Consider the following 21,102-nt stretch of genomic DNA (forward strand, 5'->3'; position numbering starts at 1 on the left):
AAGCAGTATATGTTATCTTTCTGGTACTGTAGCAACGAAATGGCTACAGACGACAACAAATCTGTTCCGCAGAATTCCTTAGACAGTGAGTCAATTTATATGCAATCAATTCAGCAGTAGATCAAGTCTCAGACACGCACTCAATGTTTAGAAATACGTAATTTCGTCATCTGCAGTGTGGCCCGTCTGAATGTCAGTCAGTTCAACCTTTTGCTCTGGGGTTGGCAAAGACTGAAAAACGCGGATATGCACGTACTGGCCATCTCCAACATCAACCTGTAGAAAGCGAAAGTGAAAGTGCTCCTATCTGCGACATTAGGGACGACGGTGTTCTCTACCTTGATAAAGTAGTTTGTTCCCGCCACAACTTGGCTGCGATACTTGGTCGCAACGAACTTGCTGAAACACTGGCCAGCTTTCGCTTCCGCTGCCCCTTTCACCTAGAAGTCGCGCGAGGAAGAAAGCGTTTCACATCGAGAAAGTGCTATTGACGTCTACCTCTTCGGCGATGGCTTTGATTTCTGCAGTAGCATCGCTTGTTTCTGACAAACCACCTGAGCGACTCATTGCGGATTGCGGATGTGGTTTTTTTCGTGCGTGTCCCGTAGGCCTAGACTAGTGCGCTACAAAACGGTCTCTCTCTTCAACTCGTTTCAATGCCGTATCTAAGGTGACTCGCTTGTATTCTTTCCAATTGGCTTGATCTTGCAACTTCTTTTGCAGAGTAGCATCGGTTGGGTAGAGTTTTGCCTGGGAAAATCATGAAAATGTCTATCAAAAATGCTGTTCGCCCCCAACCTCTCGCAACACTCGTTGTCTACACAGGGAATTCATGTGTTGAAGAAATAGTTTCTTTGATATCATCACGCATTCCGCTCCATTGCTCACCTCAAGAAAAAAACATCAGTAGGTCTAATCTGTCAGTAAAAAAAATTTAGATCATTTTACCAGGCTAACGCTAGGAGTTGTCTCAAACACCAAATCAGCAAAACCCTGATGAAATCATTTACTTCGAATTGCTTGTCCAAAATATCTTACGAAGCCATCTCTTGGTTTTAGTACGTCGAGTTGGACAAAAACTGGCGGTAAGTCCGATTTTTTAGTCTGTTGGCAACATTGGCAGGAAATCTGGGTTGACGCTTTTCGCGATTTGGGCTCCTTTGAGTTTTGGGCAGCTAAAATTTCAGTAACATTAGAAGTCAGCAAGAATTAAATCAACTTAGTCGATTAGAACGATTGATGTCAGGAAGAGTCTCTTCCTCTAGAAGATGCGTTTTTGTAGCTTGATGCAGCTTGGCCTTGACTTGACGCAGTCGCTTGAGAACCTGACACGATCCCTAAACAGTAGTGTTGCCGGACAAAAGACGAGGTAATCGATCACTAACCGATTTGATGACGTATAACCATTCGTTTTCTTTGCTATTCTTGACAATGACAGCTCCTCGTCTGCAGAAGATAAGACAACATTGTCTTGTTAGATAATAAAAATATACCTAAAGAAGTGAAATGCTGATTTGTCTGCATTTTTGTAGAGCACAGAGAGAGGAAAGTCTTCAAACAATGAAAGTTTTCTTGGCAGTTGGAAGGAATACATTAACCAACAGCATTGGGTATATATGTATACCTGCAATAGGCTATATGAGGTGCTTCTACGGTAGGATTGTCACTAATTAATTCAACCAGCTCCTAAATCAATTGATCTGATATCTGGTGGCGTGAGAGAGGACGTCGTTACTTTTCGATTTATTGACAAAATTTGAACAGTGTCTTTACAAGTCACTGTGTGATCTCTAAGGCTTCCAGTCAACACGGGCGATTCCTGAAAAGAGAAGGTTAATTTCACGTCTCGTACTGAAATTGCTCTTCATCAAACATTGATAGAATCTCCAGCATTAAGAACATCTTTCAAAGTAGACGTGTTTGTGCCGTCGACGCTTTCTATCACCGTAACGGTGGCTAAAAAAGTAATTAATCCTTCGTATGAGATAATGATGTTCAGACCTATTCCCGATAAGATCCAATAGAAGGTTTCGGCTCTGTGTCCTTGTCGAACAATAATGCGGCCGGCTTCAAGTCTACGCAAGCGAACACTGCCTTTGAATCGGTCGCTTTTCTTGTTTCCTTACTCGTCAAATTGGGCGTAACGACTTATCCTTTTCTGCTGTTCGAGAGGATACTCGCAAAACAAAGGCAGCGTCTGAAGAATCGTCATAACCTATTGGAAAAAATCTCGGTTTCGTCTCAGAATTTTCTGATGGAATACACTACTTTGGATATCTTAGTTTCACCGCGGCGTTCGCACGGAGATGACATAATGGAGCGAAACTCGTCACTGACAATATACTAGGATAAGAGGTTAATAAAAATTTCCACGTTTTATTGATTATATTTGAAATTAGACCCTTCGCTTTTCGGATGAAGTTTTGAAAGCACTGGGATCGAATCCAAGCCGGACTGACGCGGTTCCACCATCGGAAGCCACTTGCTTAGATTTAGCGTCAAAATCCAAACGCTTTCTCGTTTGCGTCCCTCTAGTTGCCGTCACAAGGATCCTTACAAGGCGAGCGGCTCGACGAAATTTCGCTTTGAGTTCGCCTCTCTCTCGAAGAAATTGATGAGAATGTAAACCTAGATTGGAACTGAAACTTCTACGAAGACGTCGTTGGCCAGTCAAGCCGATCAAACGTTCGGCCATAGGCAAATAGTTCGACGACCGTCTGGTCATTTTGAGCTGAGAGAAACTTCCAAGCGAAGTCGAATCGTTTGTTTGGAGAGTAGACCGGCGAGGAGATAACTGTGTCGGCGGATAAAATGATCGTAATGCCACTGCTGACGCCGGAGGAGCCGTCGACGACAGTAGAGACTTTCGCGCCGGCGGCGGGGAGAGTGATGGAATGAATACGGACGAATTGTCGGTATGGTCGAGCACGAGCGTTCCTTTGTCGCCTATCGGAATCCGATATTTTCTCTGTCGCGGCTGACTCGATCGCGAATGGGTGCGCAAGTGCTTGGAACTTTGCGTGGATATGGTGGCGACGCTGCACTGGGATAGACTCGAGAGTCGAGATGAACGTCGTTGGAAGAGCATTTGACTGATTTTGCGGTGTTTCTTTCCCGCTACGACTGATGAGTGGTTGAAGTCTGACATGATGTGTGAGTCAGAGGGACTTCAGTCGAAATGATTGGCGCCTTATGATCCATGGTTACGAGTACACAGCACACGTCGACGGTCGTCATCGCGCCTACGTGGACTATTTCAATGGTATGTGGTAAATACTGAAGCGATAAAATGTACAGAAACGAGATCTCCTATCAATTTTTAATCGTTGTTTTCGTTTCAGCGCATGTGCATGGATTTCTGCAATCAATGTTATTCGTCCAAAGAACGTGGAGTTTTTCTGGTGAATGTTCTGGCGTTGTCAGCATTGTTGAAGTGCACGTGTTAAAGCACTGCCATCTGGAGTCCTATAAATTGACAGGTATGAAAAAGTGAGAGGGGAAAAATATTTCGCTCTTTCCTCTATAATGGTCGGGCTAACGGCCGCAAGCCAAATTCCCATTGACACGTCTTCTCCCTGATACGGCTTTAACCTATGAGCATTCGAGCCAATCCACTTGACAATGTCGCTTGAAAGAACGTAGCCTGATCCGCATGCAAACGCCGGATAAAAGGGTGCCTTGTAATCAAATTCGGCCCATTTCCCGAATTTTTCGACTCCCCAATGAGTACGAAAACTAAACGAGGCGAGATCGAGAAGAGAGCAATGCCGTGAATTAGTTCACTTACTTTCCCCACCAAATATTAGTGAGAGCCCCCATGTGATAGAGATCAAGGGTCTAATCACAGAGTAATACCATATTACGTACAAACTTCACCCTTTTCTGACCTTCATAACTTCCTCTATATTGAGAAACGTGTCGTCGTCCGTTTTCAACAGCAGGCTAAACTCCACGTGTTGACTTACCCTATACAAAAATTCACAAACCTTCTCAGTGAAACACTATGTATACCATTCATAGAAACGAAGCATTTTTAAGGTGATATTACGATACACGTCAACGACGTCAACTAAAATAATGTCGCCTTCTGTAGACACCTCTTCGTCGAGCAGGACCCTTTCGTCCTCCAACTGACGAAGCCATTTCTCATTGTCGTCTTGTTTCAAAGGAAACTCGACCGACGTTTGATTTTCAACTGCAATAAACGTTTCATTAGAATGAGGGCGAGCGACGGGTTTTGTACTTTGGGGCTCAAAAAGAAGCGCTGCAGCTCCAAGAGAATGTTCTGTGAGCAATGTCTGCTCGATGTCAGGAAAACCGGCGTTGTTGCTGCTGAAGCGAAATATCTATGAAAAGTAACTGAAATGAAGTCACTTATGCTGCTCTAGTCTCACTTTAGAAAAGGAAACGATGCCTCTGGTGTTGGTATCGCTATTATTTCTGGCTAATAGTACACAAGGATCTTTGGACGAAAAACCTTCAGCCGCCAGAGTAGCCTGAAATCCCTGAGAAACCGAATGTCAATCAGCAAATGGAGGACACCAATATATCTACCTCGGGGATAATCAGGAACGTTGTGAGTGGCTTGAAGCGATAGCCGTTTACAATTCTACCGGGATCATCAAGTGTGAAGTTCAGCCGTACAATTTCATTCTAAATCTTCTGATGGTAAATGCGTATGCCTATATAGAATCAATCACCTCTGTAGTAGTGTCATATAAGGTGACGCTTAGGTTGGACGAAAATCCATCGCCGAATTGATCAAATAGGCCTAAGCCTTTGAGAACTAAAGGAAAGTTGGCCTACAGGAAACAGACGTGAAGAAATGTTTCAAGCAGCTCTCCAAATCCACCATAAAATCAATTCCCACGGGATCGGGCGTCGTGATTAATCTCGTAACCGTACTAGCGTTATGATGATGAGTCAGAATATCTTCCTTGAAGACTACACTGGCAATCAAAATAGCGTCTTTCACGTAGGATTGAATTTACTAGGATACTCCAGATCTGTTTGCCTGCAAACATAGGGCGTATGACGAAGCAGTGGATGTACGCGACAGGGAATTGATCCAACAACAAATTTAACAAGAATTCTGAATGGATGGATGGAAAGGAAAAATTATTCATCTTTTTTCTAATCAACTGACTTCTCAGCGAGACGATGGGAATTTCTAATAGCGCCCACCCATGTCTCGCGCAGAGCGCGACGCAATGCAAAATTGCTTCGAGCTGACGGAATGCCTATAACCAATTGATAGGGCGGTTTCGCGCTTCGACTGCAGCACTCGTGCTCGCCTAAGGGCAGCTGATGAGGCGGAGAGCTAATTACGAGAAATGGTACCCACGATATCTCAATTCGATACAAATCGCAATCAAGGCAGCGCAAAGAAGACTGGACCTCATCTTCGTACGGGAGCCTAGTTCCTTTCACTCCCGGGACATCGACGACGAGTCACGAGATCGTCCCGCATGGAGCTCTCTATGTTAGGCTCTGGCCTGGAGAAAGAGAAGCGAATCGTCGACGAAATCGACGAAGAAGACGAAGAAGAGGAGGACGACGACGAAGAAGAGGAAGAAGAGGACGGTGAAGATGGATCGAGCGACGACGAAGACGAAGAAGAGGAAGCAATGGAAGAGCCGCGCATCCGCTACGATCGCATTCGTCAAGACGTAAGCGAAATTCTGCACTCGGACGCGGCGAGCTGTCTCGCAGCGCACGAGAAATTTCTCGCGCTGGGGACCCATTGGGGCGTCGTGCACATCCTCGATCATCAGGGAAATCGCATACGCGAGCGCGAATTTCCCGCTCACTCGACGACAATAAACGCGCTCAGCATCGACGAACACGGCGACTACGTCGCGAGTTGTTCGGACGACGGCCAAGTCGTCATCAACGGTCTCTATTCGACCGATCACAATACGAAAAGCGGGCACGATTTTCCCGTGCGTTCCGTCGCACTCGATCCGCTATTCGGACGTCGACGCGATAGGCGTTACGTTATCGGAGGAAGCGATCAACTCGTGCTACACGAACGGGGCCTTTTCGGTTTGCGCGGGAAAACGACTCTCCTTCACGCGGGAGAGGGTCCCGTACGCACGATCAAATGGCAAGGCTCGTTCATCGCCTGGGCGAACGACGTGGGCGTGAAAGTGTACGATTGCGCCAGTCAAACGCGAATCAGTTACGTTCCGCGCGAAGAGAAGGATCTTCGACCCGAAATGTATCCGTGTAATTTATGCTGGCGCGACGCGCAGACTCTGCTCATAGGCTGGGGCAATGCCGTCAAGGTGTGCCGCGTGAAAGAGCGACCGCGCGAAGACGTACGCGATTTGCCGCCGCGCTACATCGAACTCCAACAACACTTCCAAATCGAGTTCTTCATCGCCGGCATATCCATGATTAATAACGATCTCGCCGTACTCTCGTATCTAACCAATGACCAGGTGCAGAAGACGACGAAAGCTCAACGTCCCCAATTGCGTATTATTTCATTTCGAGAGCACCCAGAGCCGCCTTTGGAAGTCGCCGCTGATGTGCTATCCATACGGGGCTACGAAGAGTATCGTTGCACTGACTATAAATTGGAGTTAGTTCGCGGCGAGAATCTCCTCTTTATTATCTCGCCAAAGGACATTATTCGCGCGCGACCACGTGATATTGAAGATCACATTGAGTGGCGCGTTCAGCACGGCGAATTCGAAGAAGCGCTTGCAATGGCGAAAGAGAATGAGCGCACGGTGAAAGAATTCACAGCAATGAAAGTAGGCCGACTCTACATGGAAGCGTTGATCAAACAGGGCAAGTATGATAAAGCGGCGAAAATGTGCCACAGCGTCTTGGGTAGGGACGTCCCGCGGTGGGAAAAAGTCGTTTCGGAATTCGCCGAATTGGGTCAATTGCAAGCGATCGCTCCCTACATGCCACTCAGCGGATTTCAGCTAGGCAAAGCGTACTACGAAATGATTCTCAACGATTTTCTCCAACGCGATCCCGTTCAATTTGTTCGCCTGCTAAAATCGTGGCCGCCGAACCTCTACGATATTCCCACCGTAATGAACGTTCTTCAGGCGTCAATGAATGACGACGAGGAGAACAAGTATCTGTGGGAAGCACAGGCTCACCTCAACGTCTGCAGCGGGCATTACGACAAGGCGTTGCGCTACTATCTTCAAATCGGTCATGAGGACGTTCTAGGGTTGATACAGGAACGAAATCTCTTCGGTTCGATTCAGGACAACGTCGCTCTTCTCATCGACAGCCACGGCGCCAAAGCCATCGATCTTCTCGTCGATAACACGTCAAAGATTCCCGTCGCCGACGTCGTCGCGCAATTGTCGGAACGACGCGAATTGCGTCATCAGTACCTTCACGCCGTCTTTATACGCAAGCCGCGCGAATGCGTGGAATTCGAAGCGGATCTCGTCGAGTTGTACGCCGATTTCGATCAGGAGGGTCTGCTGAATTTTCTCCGCTCGAGCAACTCGTATCCGCTGGAGAAAGCGCTCGCCATTTGCGAGGTGCGCGAGCTTCACGAGGCGCGCGTCTATCTGCTCACGCGCATGGGCAACGCTCGCGCCGCGCTCAAGTTGATAATCGAGAAGCTGGGCGACGTTGCCAAGGCAATCGATTTCGCGACGGAGCAAAACGACGACGAATTGTGGGAGGACTTGATAGCGTATTCGGTCGACAAGCCGCACTTCATAACCGGGCTCCTGCGCAAGAGCGGCACTCACATCAATCCGCAGCTTTTGATTAGTCGCATCGAAGCCGGCATGGTCATACCGGGATTGCGTGATTCGCTCGTGAAAATTCTCCAGGATTACAATCTGCAGAAAACGCTTCGTTTCGGCTTCAAGAAGATATTGGTCAACGATAGCACGGCGCTTCTCAAGCGATTGAATCGGACGCAGCGTGCTGGAGTCATGGTCGATTGGACGGCAAAGTGTCCCGCCTGTCAGGGATCCGTTTTGCACGCGGATGCAATGAAGGCGAGAAACATTGCCGTGTTCTTTGATCATCGCGTCTATCACGAAGAATGCGCGCCTAAAAACGTATGCTAGTCAATTTTTCTAATTTTTCCCCTTCTCCTTGTTCAGTGTTGTGTCCATTTGATCGATTTGAGGTCGATTCCTTCCTGTACCATTTCCCAGAGTGGGCTGCGTGAGTGTTTTAGTATTGCTCATTTTTTTCGTTCTCTCTTTATTTTTAATTACTCACCTTATTGATCTCAGTCGTTCCACGTGCTCAACGCACTTTTCAATGGTGTAATCAACTTCGGCTTCCGTCGTGAAACGACATATTCCGAAACGAATGGACGAGTGCGCCAATTCTTCATCTGATCCAATCGCTCTCAGAACGTAGGAGGGCTCCAAAGAAGCAGAAGTGCAGGCACTAAATTAATTAATTAAAACCAACTACAATGTAATGAAGATTTAGAATCACCTTCCAGACGAGAGAGCGACGTCTTTTAATGCCATCAGTAGACTTTCACCTTCCACGTAAGCGAAAGAGAAATTGATGCAACCTAAAGTAAAAATAAACCCTATAGACATATTAATTAAAGCACCGTATTGCCTTCATAGGTTTGATCTGGGTCTCCGTTTCGAACAACGTCCGGTATTCGTGACGTAATGCTGTCAACCAATCGCTTCGACAAACGGCGAACATGTTGATGATCAAACTGGAGAGAGAAGCACGTCAAACGAACGCTCTCAAGAATCGCGCACCTTCATATCTTCTTGACATATCTCGCAGGCGGCACCAAGACCCACAATGAGAGTATGAGGCAACGTTCCACTCCGCATTCCCCTGTAAGGTGCGATGACGATCTAAAGAGCTGTACTTTGAGGGTCTTCCTACCTCTCTTGGCCTCCGCCGTTGATAATTGGGTCAAGTCGAACGCGAGGCCGACGTCGGACGTAGAGGGCACCAATGCCTGGGAATCAAACATATTTTCCCCCCTCCAAGGCTGGGTAGAGGTACCTTTTGGACCATATATCTTGTGCCCGCTTATAGACATCAAATCGATTTTCATTGCATCTACGTCGACAGGAATTTTGCCGACGGCCTGAGGAAACGATTGTGCGGGTGAGTGCGGGAGATGATTTGAGAAGTACCTGAGCTGCGTCGGTGTGAAAGAAGACCTTGTTCCTTCGGCACAGAGCTCCGATGTCGGCTACGGGCTGCTTGACTCCTATTTCATTATTTACAGCCATTACGGAAACAAGTGCTGTGTCTGGACGAATGGCATTTTCCAGTTGCTATGGCAATGAATTTTCTTTGGCGGCCCAAGCATATCCAATGAATTTTACCTCCATATCAATTATTCCATTTGTTTTAACAGGAAGATAAGTGACGTCAAATCCCTCTGACTCCAAATGCCGACACGAATCGAGAACACATTTATGTTCCTAAAGACGAAAGCACTAGTGCCTTGTCGAAGTATTAACAGAAACGTTTTCTCACCGTCTGAGTTGTAATCAGATGCCTCTTTTTTGCTCCATAGAAATGAGCGATACCCTTTTCGGAAAGAAATAATACAATAGGAAGATCGTTTTCGAGCGCTCGATACCTTCGTTGCTAAATTATTCGACTCCGTCGCTCCACTAGTGAAGATTATCTCGCGAGGATCAGCTCCAATAAGAGTAGCAACTTGCTGCAACGTCACCAAGGGAATCACTCGCTCATCAATCAATCAACGCCGTCAGGTGTACGATTCCTTACCTTTCGAGCTTTTTCTACTGCTTCTTCGCTTTCCCAGCCGTAGGCGTGCGTTCGACTGTGAGGATTGCCGTAGTAGGAAACGGAGTAGGGCATCATGGCATCCAAAACGCGAGGATCCTTTTGCACGGGATTCCCAAGTCACGCAGAGGCGTGCGTGTTGTCTATTGGGTTTTTTACCATGGGCGTCGTTGCCTGCGCGTCCATGTAGAGCGGTCGAGGTTGCTTCTTTGGCGATTTCTCCAAATTTGGCTCTGTGCTGTGTTGTAGAAACGGTTTTGCGAAGTACGACTGCAAAATACGTACCGTAGGCGACAAATGATGGCTTGACTGTTGTCAGTCTAGGGCCTGTAGCCAGGACTCGCGAAAACTGTCGAAGGCGAATTCGAAACAACATTTTCTTGTTGCCTATCCGGGACCGCTAAGCTGGGAGGTTGCGGTACCACGTGATATAACACGCTCTTCGAAGAAAAGCCACGTTCTTAGGCAAGTTAGCCGTCTTTTTTGTCTTTCACCGTCATATAGTCGCATATTATTATGCGATCATTTCTCTGTCGCGCATTTATCGTAGCGGGGCTCCTAACGGGGACATTCTTTTTGCAGAATGACAGATCCCGACGTCGAAGCGCTATTGGAGGCTCCCTACAAGCCAAAAGAGGTGAGATCACTCCCGAAAGAGCGTCCATCATTTCCTATCCGAGCGACCGCAATCGAAAACGACGTATTTTCGCAGAATCGTTAACGACCCGGGATTTCGATTTCACGTCACAAAAAAAAACCGACGCATTCCTTCTCTTAGTTAGCTAGTACCAGAGTCCAACGTACAAAAGCGAAAAAAGACTAAATGTTGCGCCTGTGTCTAGGTGGCTTTAGTCCTTGCCGTTGCCTCTCCCGAGATTCTCAGCTTGATTGAAGCTGTTTAGCTCTCTCTCTCTCTATCTCTGTCTCCTCTCTATTCACATAGTAATGATTTTCCTTTTCTGTTTCCTCCCTTTCCCTCCTCCCTCTTTCTTCACCTTGATGTCTGATTGGTGGGATTGTTCAGGCTGGCGATGGATCACCCGTCGCGAATCGCGACCGAAGTGACGACGATAGCGATTCAAAGAGAAAAAGGTATTAAAATATAAATTAGAATATTACTCCAATAATTAATATTCTTAATTAAAGGCATAAGAAGAAGAGGAGTCGGCATTCGAAAAGTCGAAGTCGTTCGCCGCGAAGAAGAAGAAGCTCGTCGCCAAGGAGACGTCGTAGCCGATCTCCCAGAAGAAGAAGGTGGAAAAAATAGATTTTAATTTATTCATTTATCATTCTCTCACAGACGGAGTCGAAGCCGCAGTCCGCGTAGAAGTCGCGACTACGGACGCTATCGCGATCGCTACGACGGCGGGAGACGGAGATCTCACGTCGACTCCCCATCAAAGTAATATTTTAGAGAGAGAGAGAGAACTAATGAATTATTTAGTTATTGTTTTTCTCCAGAGACGCATCTCCTGAACCGGAAAAAGGCAGTCCACAGCCAGACTTGACTCCAGAGGAGAAGGATGCCCGGACGGTGTTGGTTATGCAGCTGGGAGCTCGTGTCACCTCGAGAGATCTTATCAAATTCTTTACTTCCTCGTGTGGCAAAGTGAGTATTAGTTGTACGAATATATCATTATTATCTTTGATTCAGATAACGGACTGCAAGCTTATATCTGACAAGAATTCTCGCCGACCCAAGGGGATTGCCTATGTTGAGTTCAGAGAGATTCCATCCGTGCATAAGGCAAGAGAATCTTTATTGATTAACGCGCGACTGACTTTTCTCCTCAGGCTGTCAATATGAGTGGACAGAAAATTCACGGAATCCCCGTCATTGTTCAGCCGAGTATGGCAGAAAAGAACAGGTATACTATTTAATTTGGTGGCGTGGGCCGTGGAGCTTTTGGAATTTCATTTTCTCGTTCTAGAGCTGCGGAAGCGGCGGCCCGTCTCGCTCAACCGGCCACATTCAAACGCGTCTACGTCGGCTCGTTGCATTTTAACATCAACGAGCACATGCTGCGAGCAGTGTTCGAACCATTTGGACACGTAAGAAAGAAAGAAATGTATATACTCCAGGGTTCTGCCCACGTGGGTTGGCATGGGTCGGTCCCGACCCTCACTCGCCTATCGCCGACCCATACACTACTAAAACGTTATGCCGTTTGCCTTCTCCCTATTCCTTTTGCCTTCTCCCTATGCCCTTTGCCTTCTCCCTATGCCTTTTGCCTTCTCCCCATGCCTTTTGCCTTCTCCCCATGCCTTTTGCCTTCTCCTATTCCCTTTGCCTTCTCCTATGCCTTTTGCCTTTTCCCTATGCCTTTGCCTTCTTCCCGTTCGAACGTTCAAGACAATTTTTAAAATATGGTCCAAGACAGTTTTAAAATGGTCCAAGACAATTTTGCCTTAGACGATTCATAAAAGTGTCTTGGACAATTTTCCAGACCTTCTTCCCACACTGAAAAATTCTCGGCAGAACCCTGTACTCGTTCAATTAATTAATCTTCTCTTCTTCTTCTTCCACAGATTGAAAGCGTGACTCTGATTCGCGACGAAACGGGACGCTCCAAGGGCTACGGCTTCATCGAATACTCCACCGCCGATTCGGCCAAGCGTGCCATGGAACAGCTGAACGGCTTCGAACTTGCCGGTCGCGCAATCAAAGTCGGTCAAGTGACGGAGAAAGGGGAAACGGCGATGGTCGGCAGTTTGCTCGAAGACGACGATCTCGAAGGCGGCGGCATTGGGATGACGTCGAGTGGACGTGCCGCTTTGATGGCGAAATTGTCCGAAGGGCACAAGGCCGGGCTGTCGGTGCCGTCGTCGCGGCCCCAAGCGGCGGCGCCTGTCGCTCAAGCGCCGGCCAATTCGCCGTGTTTTATGCTGACGAATATGTTCGATCCGGAGACGGAACAGGATCCCCACTGGGATTCGGATATACAGGATGACGTGCTGGAGGAATGCAATAAGTATGGAAGCGTCGTTCATATATACGTCGACAAGAATTCAAAGGTATTTATTGAGGAGAGGATTTTTTTTGGAGGGGAGACTTTTTTTTCTTAGGGAACTGTCTATGTGAAGTGTCAGACTCCTTCTTGTTCAGCTGCTGCATGCAAGTCTCTCAACGGTCGCTTTTTTGCAGGTAAGAATGTGGTCTCCATGGAAACTGAAATAGCATTTTTTTTGTAGGGAAACAGATTAGTGCTCAGTTTGTGCCCGAGGCGAATTACCACACGTTGTTTCCTGCTGCTATGATGGCTACCACTCCAATCAAACCGTCTGCGTCGTGAAAGAGCGTGTACGAGGCTCGGACTCGCTGCTGTTTTAGTTCAGTTGTTGTCATATCCGGGAAGTTTTGTGTGATCTCGTGATCAACCTTTTGTCTTGAAGAAAACGACGTCGTTCGCAGGATGACTACGTTTCGATATCGAAAATGATCGTTTGGTTGCCGTCTCTTCTTTTCGCTGCGTCGTTCGTCGTCGTATCGGGCACGTACGCCGATTGCGAAGACGACGACATCTCGCCATTCAACGCCACGATGCCGTCATCTGACGTCTTCATCGAATACACGTCGTCTCAAGTCGAAAAAGGTAGTCGCCGCCTTCTCGACGTCGAAGAAAGAAAAACCCGCGACGTTTTCCGTCCGTACAGAGTACATCGTCACATTCAAAGGCTATTACACGTTTCGCGCCGTCCAGCGATACGTCGCGTCGGCTTTACGCAAAGCCGACGGCGTTTCGTGGCGATTTCTACCGCGAACGAATCCGGCGACCGACTATCCGACCGATTTCGCGCTCATTCAGGTTCGTCGAACGCAAAATCGGTCGAGAAAAGCACGACAATTTATCGTTTACAGCTGGGAAACAACGCGCCGAAAGGCGTCGAAGCATTGAAGGGCCATCGGCTCGTGAAACGCGTCACGCCTCAACGAATGGTTACGCGAACGATACATTCGCGAGGTAGGGGGACCCCTGTTGTTACAATGTGTCTATTTCATTAATTAATGGGGGCCCATTTTTTGGTTTATGTAGAGAGTCGTGGTATTCCGGTTCCGTGTCGGGAAGGGGATACTCCCTGTTGGACGCTCAACTGGAAATCGAGGTACGTCTACGCTATTTAATTCTTTGTTAACTCTTCATTTTTTTTTTGCTGGTTCTCTCAGGAGAACGGCTCGGCACAGTAGCGGTGTTAGCCTGGTGACCGTCTGTTCGTTCATCCTGAGATGGTTTTTACACATTTTTTTCTACAGGCTGAACCAGAGGATTCGTTTCTAACGCGAAAGCTCCTTCGAGCCGTACCACGACAGGTATTATAAGGAAAATTTTCACCTGTCTGTTAATTAATCAGGTGTTTAGGTCACATCTGCACTGCAGGCAGACATTCTATGGAGCATGGGATATTCAGGTTCATCTCAAAGAGAGACTGACCGCCCATCATGATCTTAGTGGAGATGTCTTTGCTAATATAGGAAAGGGAATCAAAGTGGCAATATTTGATACAGGCCTTCCAAGCAATCATCCCCACTTCAAAAAGGTCAAAGATCGAAGTAACTGGACGGACGAGAAGACGCTTGACGACGGTGAGAAAAATAAGTTTTAATTTTGGTATTATTAGTATAATTTTTTCTCCAGAACTTGGTCACGGGACTTTTGTTGCTGGCGTCGTTGCGAGTACGTCGGATTGCCTGGGCTTTGCGCCCGACGCGGAGTTGCACGTCTTTCGCGTTTTCACCAACAATCAAGTGTCGTACACGTCGTGGTTCTTGGACGCGTTCAATTACGCGATATTGAAGAGAATCGACGTGCTGAACCTCAGCATTGGAGGTCCGGATTTCATGGATTTGCCTTTTGTGGAGAAAGTGTGGGAACTCACGGCCAACGGCATAATCATGGTATCCGCTATTGGAAACGACGGACCTTTATATGGGTAAAAAAAAATAGTCCGAGAGCGCGCCTCGCGTCGTCAGTCTCGTTTTTATGTCTCCAGGACTTTGAATAACCCGGCTGATCAGATGGACGTCATTGGTGTCGGTGGGATTAATTTTGAGGATAAAATTGCGAGATTCTCATCGCGCGGAATGACCACATGGGTACGGTCGTGTGAAAAATAGTAACGATTCAATGACGTGTTTCGAAATAGGAGTTGCCCTTTGGCTACGGGCGCGTAAAGCCCGACATTGTCTCCTATGGATCCGGAGTACGCGGATCCGGTTTGAAGTAACAAAAAATAATAATAAACAAATTAATAGTATAATAATTTATCTGATTTTAGAGGTGGATGCAGGTCATTGTCTGGCACTAGTGTAGCGTCTCCTGTTGTAGCTGGTGCTATTGCTCTATTGTACAGGTGGAGTTTTTTTAGTGGATACAACTCAATACGATATTGATTTTTCGTCTCAGTGCTGTTTCTCATCGGTCCGGTGTCATAAATCCGGCGAGCATGAAACAATCGTTGATGGCGTCGGCTCATCGTCTGCAGGACGTTAATATGTTCGAACAAGGTTGCGCTGCGTTTTTCTGGAAATTCCATCAGTTCACGTACATGTACCGGTCTAGGTCACGGAAAACTCGATTTATTACGAGCCTATCACGTGCTCAATACATACAAACCCCAAGCTAGGTAACACAGTACAGTATTAATAATTTGTTTATTTGCGTTTCCCTCAATGATATTTCTCGCAGCCTTAGTCCCAGCTACCTCGACATGACTGAGTGTCCCTACATGTGGCCGTTTTGCTCACAGCCAATCTACTATGGAGCCATGCCGCTAACTGTCAATGTAAGCGTTTATCCATTGAGCATGAGAAAGAGACTCACTCTTTTAATTATAAAAGGTCACCATTCTTAATGGAATGGGCGTTACCGGTCATTTACTTGGAAAGGTTTGCATATAGAATCTTTAGTAGAGGACCTCGATTATCTCTAATGCTTTAGCCCACGTGGCATCCCTACACTCCACAACACGGAAATCACATTGACGTATAGTACACAGTCTCTCCAGCGTCTCTGTACGTCAAAGTCGCGTTAATATTAGGTTGCCTTCAATTACTCAGCTGAACTTTGGCCTTGGTCCGGATACTTGGCCGTACACATATCCGTGTTGAAATCGGCTGCTGATTTTGACGGTGTAGCCCAAGGGCACGTCGCTCTGACAATCGTTTCTCCATCACAGGTACGACGGGGTGCAGGGCGTCTAAAAAATACTTGTCGTCACGTGCACGTGGTCATTTTTAGGGAGACGAAAAAGAGAAGCGGATGTCGTCTGTGAAATTTCCGATTCGAGTTAAAGTAATTCCGACTCCGCCGAGACGGTGATAGAATTGATTTTTCTTTCAAAAAACCGGCTCTACTTTCTGTCGTTTTTTTTTTCTCTCAGGAAGAGGATTCTGTGGGATCAGTATCACAATTTGCGCTATCCGCCCGGCTACTTTCCACGAGACAATCTCAAAATGAAAAACGATCCGCTCGACTGGTAAAAGACGCTCTCCATCGCCGGGGAAGAGACGATCAATTGTTCTTTACCAGGAACGCGGACCACGTGCACACCAACTTCCGCGATCTCTATATCCACTTGAGAAATAACGGCTATTACGTGGAAGTGCTCGGTTCGCCGTTGACGTGTTTTGATGCCGCTAATTACGGTACTCTGTCCTATTCTCTCCGCGACTCGACGTCTAGTTGTATTATCCGCGTCACGTAGGCACTCTCATTCTCGTCGACAGCGAAGAGGAATACTTTCCGGAGGAAGCACTCAAGTTGAAGAAGGACGTCAACGAGCTCGGACTTTCGGTTGTGATCTTTGCTGACTGGTATAATCATTTCAGACGAGCTTCGTTCTAATTAAAAGTTCGGTTTTCATCGTGTCTAGGTACAATACCCAAGTGATGCAGAAGATAAAATTCTATGACGAAAATACGAGACAATGGTGGATGCCCGATACGGGCGGTGCCAATATTCCCGCTCTCAATTTTCTTCTCGAACCGTGGGATATAGTGCTGAGGTAATCGCGCGATCGCGTTACTTTGCCAGTGGTTTCGTCACTCCTTTTCCTTCCAGCGATAATGTCTACGAAGGGGAGTTCTCGTTTGCTGATCGTTCTGGTGAGATTTCTATTTTTTTTTTCGTTTGCCTCTGCTGCAGGGGTTTTTTTGTCTAGTTTATTACGCGTCCGGTACTAGCATTGCTCAGTTTCCCAGGGAGGGCATTGTAGTCTTTCAAAAGCTGAAAGATCAAGGTTTGGTTTTCGTTCATTGAAAAGCAACCGACCTACTATAGTTATGTCCTAGGTCACGAGGTGCTCAAAAGCGCCATAAAGAAAGTGGATAACATTCCCATCATGGGCTTATATCAAACGCAAACGAATTCCGGTATTAGTAGAGCGAATTTCACTGACGACGTCCTTACACTTTGCATTCAATTCAAGGCGGCCGAATCGCTGTTTACGGCGACTCCAACTGCCTCGATAGCAGTCACATGCAGAGAGGTACTTCCGCGCGAGTTCGTTTCCTATGCAATAGAGATCGTTTTCTTCAGACTGCTTTTGGCTTTTGGACGCGCTGTTGCAATACACGGCGCACGCCAATCTTCCCGACGAATTCAGTCATCTGGAGAACCAGCAGCATCGTCTATTTCTACCGTTGAAGCAAGGAAAACCGAAGAGAATGGAAGGTATTGTCTTCTCAATTAAACCCCCTTGCACTACGGTAAAAGAAAGAGTAGATAGCCACTTGAGTCGCTACAGCAAAGTACTGGCTTCGAATCTCGGCGAGCAAAAACTTCTCCCTCTTCCGCCCTGTCCCCAGTTGGCCTGGGCCAAGCCTAAACCTCTCAACGTTTCGGCTCCCAGGTAAAAAAAGGAGTCGCGTTATTTTTAATTTGTGCCGTACGTACGCTTTTGCTTTGGCAGTAATTTGTACAAGCAGCAGAAACTTCTTTCGATTGGGCTCAACGTCCATCCGGACATTGCGAATCGGCACGACGCTGTTGATTCTCGCGAAGTCGTGTGGAATAATCCCGTTCCCTTGCCCGGCGGAGACGGGTCCGACGACATAGGAACGCCGTTTCCGCTTTTTGGGTTCGTCGCCTTTGCACTCGTGTTCGGAGGTTTGGTGTATCATATGCGTTTTGGTCGCAAAAAGGGAGGGGGTTCCAAGAGAAGAAGAGTAGGAACGCAACCATAGATATTATCCTGTATAGAAGCCTCACTAATGAAATAGCCTCATTTCTAAAAGACGCTTAAGGGCTGTCTTTTTAAAATCTTGACCTGTATAATAGAAGTTTGAATTCCTAATGTATTATGTTATGACGTCATCACTAGCAAATAGCGAAAGAGTGCGCATGCGCCATTAGCGCGCTTCTTCACTTCGGAATTCGGATGACGATTCTCTGGGTTTTTCTCGCGTTGCTTCTTCTCGTCGTCTCAATCGTCGTCATCGCTTTCACTGTCTACCTCCATGCAAGGCACCAGCAGTACAATCACGTACCGGGCCCGCGTCGCTCGAGCTTCTTCCTTGGCCACGTATCGAACATCATCGCCTACGACGCGAAAAACGAGAACATGAATCACTTTTTCTACGACTGCTATCGTCGTCACGGTCCCACCTTCAACATCTGGCTCCTCCACAAGCCCTACGTATTCGTGAGCAGTCCAAACGCCGTGCGCGATCTTCTCATTGGTCGCAAAGATCCGAAAGAAACCGAAGTGTACGGGCTACTCTCCTACATTCAAGGCGAACGTTTCCTTGGCAATGGTCTCGTGACCACCATCGACTACGTCACGTGGGTTTCGAGACACCGCATCATAAGCCCGGCATTCAAGCGATCCTATTTGCGTCGTTCCATGTCGCAATTCAACGCGAGTACGAATCTCTTTCTCGATTGGCTGCGTCGCAAGGCGGACGGATCGTCAATAGTAACACTTGCCGATGAATTTCCACGCGTGACATTCGATTCCTTAGCCAAGGTCGCCTTCACTTTGGAAATTGGCGCGTTTGAAGGGGGGGCGTCTTTTGAAGTGTATTCGGCGGTCGTCGATGCACTTCGCGGCTTTCGCGAAGCGGTGACAAATCCCTTTTTTCGATTTGGACTATTGAAACGAGGGCTGGCGGCGAAGGCGCGCGCCGGCGCGCGGAAAGTGCGCGCGATTGCGCGACAGTGCATCAACGCTCGACTGTCGGCGTTAAAAAACGACGACGACGCCGTGCCCGACGACATATTGACGTTGATTCTGCGCGGCGCCATCGCGGAGAATCATCGATTTTCACTCGAAGACGTCGTCGACGAATTCGTAACACTTTTCATTGCCGGCACGGAAACGAGTGCGAGCGTCATGAGTTTCGTTCTGCTGGAGTTGGCCGATCATCCGGACATTCGACGACGACTTTGCGACGAAATCTCCGACGTTTTTGGCGGCGAATCGCGGCCAGTTGAATTCGACGATCTCTTGCGTTTTCCCTACTTGGATCGAGTGATCAAGGAAGTCCTCCGACGTTATCCGCCGGCGCCTGGAAGCGGTCGCGAGCTTCGGACGCCTATGAAAGTGGATGGATATTGGCTTCCCGCCGGTACGATTGTCGCTTCGGCGAACTACGTGTCTCATCACATGGAGACGAACTTTGAGAAGCCGTTCGAGTTTAATCCGGATCGTTTTCAAAAGGCGCCCTCCGTCTATCAGTACTATCCGTTTTCCGTTGGACCGCGCTCTTGTATTGGACGAAATTTTGCCAATATCGAAGCGAGAGTTATTTTGGCACGATTTCTTCATACGTTTGAGTTTTCCCTATTGCCTGGTCAACCGAAAGGCAGCAGTCTGCTAATGATCCTTTCGCCGCGAAGTCGGCTACTGTCGACGCTGAAGTTACGAGAGAAAAAAGAATTTTTAAATTAGAAGGTTAAGAAATTTAAAATTGATAAGTCGACGTCTAGGATTTTAAAACGACACCTTTCTTACATTGCAATAACTACATGTATATTAGACAACAATTTCGAAATTGAGAGGTTTCAGTTTCACATCGGAAGGTAAAAGCGAAAAGTGCCAATCATCAGAGGACGTTCCATTGATTGCGTTTCTCTCACAAGCAGCTGTAGCACACTCTCAAGTCTCTCTAAATGGAAAGCATTGGACTTGGCATGAACCTGACGGGAAACTGCTCGGAAAGAGGATCCGTACTGCCCAGCGACGTCGCTTCGTCTGCCCTCAAATTCACAGTCGGTAAGTTAGACGGCATTCAACGGTTGCTGTGGCTTTACGCGGTCTTCGCACTCGTCGGAAATTTGCTCGTAGTCGCGTGGCGATGCACGCGACCGAAAGAGGAGAAATACTCGGGTATATCTCTCCTCGTGCTAAGTCTAGCAGTGGCGGACTTCGTCTACGGCATACGCTTATTGCTCTACAACGTCGCCCTGTACGAGACGTCAGATTGGTGTCAAACGGAGTCGGTGACGACGGTTTGCCGCGTCGCTTTATTGCTCGCTCTTCCGTCCAATATAGGAATGTGGACGCTGACGATAACCATAGCTGTCTTTTGGTTTCGAGGTGTTGTTGGTTTCGGTTGTTCTCCCGCCGAAACGAAGCGTTCAACCGTTGTCGGAGTTCTCGTCTTTGATGCTGTTGTAACCGCATCTCTTTCAATTTTCATTGGCATTTTAGACGATGTCACAGTCGATTGGAAGGGCTCTCGTGTTGTTGACTGGACCCAGTGTAGTCCCGGCGCAGATCTCGTGCGTTTAGACACATTAGGCGAAAGCCATAGTCGTCTCTTTAGTGCTGTTTATTTTGGCACGGGTCTGGTTGGCATATTGTTCGCTGCTTCGCTCTATTTCATCTTCTTTGTTCGTCTGTGCTGTCGGCGTTGTCAAAATCGAAGGAGAAATCAACGGGGGTCTAATGAAGAAGTGTCTGTGTTTGCCCGAGGACTCGGAGCTCGATTGGCAGTCATCATCTTTCTTCAGATTTTTGCCTACAGCGACGCTCCGTGGAGAGTGATCAAGAACGATTTTTTGCTGGGAAGTTCTGTGAATGGAACTCTTGTCAACGTATCCAATCAGTTTTACTACCGAATAACGTTGATGGGAACGATTCTATCACCGCTCTATGCACCTCTTCATCCTGTGCTCTATACGATCCTTACAAAGCCTTTTCTGAATTGCGTTTTTGGATGGTGCATCGTTCAAGTGATGGCCTGCTTTTTCAAGGTAAAAAGTCTAATGGGGGGTAGACCAAATCCGGAGTATCGCCGTTTGAAAAGACATTACGGGAGACCGTGTAGCGAGAGTAGCGACCGCCCGACTGAATTATCAAGTTTGTGGGAATGATTGGTTATTGATTCGATCACGTGCGTATTTTGCAACAGGCAGGGGT

At 47.4% G+C, this 21,102-nt stretch overlaps 8 protein-coding genes across 9 annotated transcripts; 4 read left to right on the forward strand and 4 right to left on the reverse strand.

The window, feature by feature from the left end:
• Window positions 1–90: 90 nt before the first annotated feature.
• On the reverse strand, window positions 91–613 carry LOC136184467 (stefin-C-like). The gene is made up of 3 exons (XM_065971377.1): window positions 499–613; window positions 339–440; window positions 91–276 (listed from the first exon to the last, which is right to left on the reverse strand). The coding sequence occupies exons 1-3, from the start codon at window positions 565–567 to the stop codon at window positions 148–150; spliced, it is 300 nt and encodes a 99-aa protein (XP_065827449.1). The 5' UTR covers window positions 568–613; the 3' UTR covers window positions 91–147.
• A 2-nt stretch (window positions 614–615) lies between these two features.
• Window positions 616–2,313, reverse strand: LOC136184518 (cyclic nucleotide-binding domain-containing protein 2-like). Its single transcript, XM_065971426.1, has 13 exons — window positions 2,269–2,313; window positions 2,127–2,215; window positions 2,002–2,075; window positions 1,874–1,956; window positions 1,736–1,819; window positions 1,625–1,686; window positions 1,494–1,571; window positions 1,386–1,446; window positions 1,220–1,337; window positions 1,039–1,175; window positions 949–993; window positions 799–888; window positions 616–750 (listed from the first exon to the last, which is right to left on the reverse strand). Exons 1-13 carry the CDS (start codon window positions 2,311–2,313, stop codon window positions 616–618), a joined length of 1,101 nt encoding a protein of 366 aa, XP_065827498.1.
• A 957-nt stretch (window positions 2,314–3,270) lies between these two features.
• Window positions 3,271–5,412, reverse strand: LOC136184469 (UDP-GalNAc:beta-1,3-N-acetylgalactosaminyltransferase 2-like). Its single transcript, XM_065971379.1, has 13 exons — window positions 5,345–5,412; window positions 5,147–5,294; window positions 4,992–5,092; window positions 4,853–4,944; window positions 4,701–4,802; window positions 4,555–4,653; window positions 4,395–4,505; window positions 4,244–4,346; window positions 4,012–4,195; window positions 3,888–3,966; window positions 3,788–3,837; window positions 3,513–3,735; window positions 3,271–3,465 (listed from the first exon to the last, which is right to left on the reverse strand). The coding sequence occupies exons 1-13, from the start codon at window positions 5,400–5,402 to the stop codon at window positions 3,313–3,315; spliced, it is 1,503 nt and encodes a 500-aa protein (XP_065827451.1). The 5' UTR covers window positions 5,403–5,412; the 3' UTR covers window positions 3,271–3,312.
• A 14-nt stretch (window positions 5,413–5,426) lies between these two features.
• LOC136184420 (vacuolar protein sorting-associated protein 41 homolog) lies at window positions 5,427–8,230 on the forward strand. The gene has a single exon (XM_065971319.1). It carries the CDS (start codon window positions 5,469–5,471, stop codon window positions 8,058–8,060), a length of 2,592 nt encoding a protein of 863 aa, XP_065827391.1. The 5' UTR covers window positions 5,427–5,468; the 3' UTR covers window positions 8,061–8,230.
• On the reverse strand, window positions 7,989–10,158 carry LOC136184437 (cysteine desulfurase-like). The gene is made up of 14 exons (XM_065971343.1): window positions 10,027–10,158; window positions 9,901–9,974; window positions 9,724–9,840; window positions 9,572–9,655; window positions 9,466–9,519; window positions 9,312–9,410; window positions 9,117–9,260; window positions 8,983–9,067; window positions 8,860–8,935; window positions 8,727–8,808; window positions 8,575–8,680; window positions 8,443–8,524; window positions 8,218–8,391; window positions 7,989–8,156 (listed from the first exon to the last, which is right to left on the reverse strand). Exons 1-14 carry the CDS (start codon window positions 10,115–10,117, stop codon window positions 8,093–8,095), a joined length of 1,332 nt encoding a protein of 443 aa, XP_065827415.1. The 5' UTR covers window positions 10,118–10,158; the 3' UTR covers window positions 7,989–8,092.
• On the forward strand, window positions 10,147–13,115 carry LOC136184435 (RNA-binding protein 39-like). Its single transcript, XM_065971341.1, has 12 exons — window positions 10,147–10,206; window positions 10,324–10,378; window positions 10,766–10,833; window positions 10,888–10,995; window positions 11,042–11,143; window positions 11,203–11,350; window positions 11,396–11,488; window positions 11,536–11,609; window positions 11,673–11,793; window positions 12,271–12,756; window positions 12,808–12,886; window positions 12,934–13,115. Exons 2-12 carry the CDS (start codon window positions 10,325–10,327, stop codon window positions 13,032–13,034), a joined length of 1,434 nt encoding a protein of 477 aa, XP_065827413.1. The 5' UTR covers window positions 10,147–10,206; window position 10,324; the 3' UTR covers window positions 13,035–13,115.
• Window positions 13,103–18,053, forward strand: LOC136184416 (membrane-bound transcription factor site-1 protease-like). Of its 2 annotated transcripts, XM_065971313.1 has the most exons (30): window positions 13,103–13,334; window positions 13,396–13,547; window positions 13,601–13,703; window positions 13,776–13,845; window positions 13,907–13,940; window positions 13,994–14,050; window positions 14,100–14,148; window positions 14,213–14,323; window positions 14,376–14,670; window positions 14,731–14,833; window positions 14,884–14,960; window positions 15,016–15,090; window positions 15,144–15,244; window positions 15,300–15,363; window positions 15,426–15,522; window positions 15,578–15,625; window positions 15,678–15,722; window positions 15,778–15,915; window positions 15,978–16,054; window positions 16,120–16,215; window positions 16,269–16,384; window positions 16,444–16,552; window positions 16,612–16,743; window positions 16,800–16,843; window positions 16,900–16,977; window positions 17,030–17,110; window positions 17,167–17,226; window positions 17,277–17,411; window positions 17,463–17,589; window positions 17,650–18,053. In XM_065971313.1, exons 1-30 carry the CDS (start codon window positions 13,178–13,180, stop codon window positions 17,921–17,923), a joined length of 3,105 nt encoding a protein of 1,034 aa, XP_065827385.1. In that variant the 5' UTR covers window positions 13,103–13,177; the 3' UTR covers window positions 17,924–18,053. The 2 variants fall into 2 exon arrangements, with proteins under 2 accessions (XP_065827385.1, XP_065827384.1); XM_065971312.1 differs by having other exon boundaries at window positions 17,277–17,589.
• A 59-nt stretch (window positions 18,054–18,112) lies between these two features.
• Window positions 18,113–21,095, forward strand: LOC136184470 (cholesterol 24-hydroxylase-like). The gene has a single exon (XM_065971380.1). It carries the CDS (start codon window positions 18,118–18,120, stop codon window positions 19,627–19,629), a length of 1,512 nt encoding a protein of 503 aa, XP_065827452.1. The 5' UTR covers window positions 18,113–18,117; the 3' UTR covers window positions 19,630–21,095.
• The last annotated feature ends 7 nt before the right edge of the window (window positions 21,096–21,102 follow it).

This window comes from Oscarella lobularis, chromosome 3 (assembly GCF_947507565.1).
Source record: "Oscarella lobularis chromosome 3, ooOscLobu1.1, whole genome shotgun sequence".
NCBI lineage: Eukaryota > Metazoa > Porifera > Homoscleromorpha > Homosclerophorida > Oscarellidae > Oscarella > Oscarella lobularis.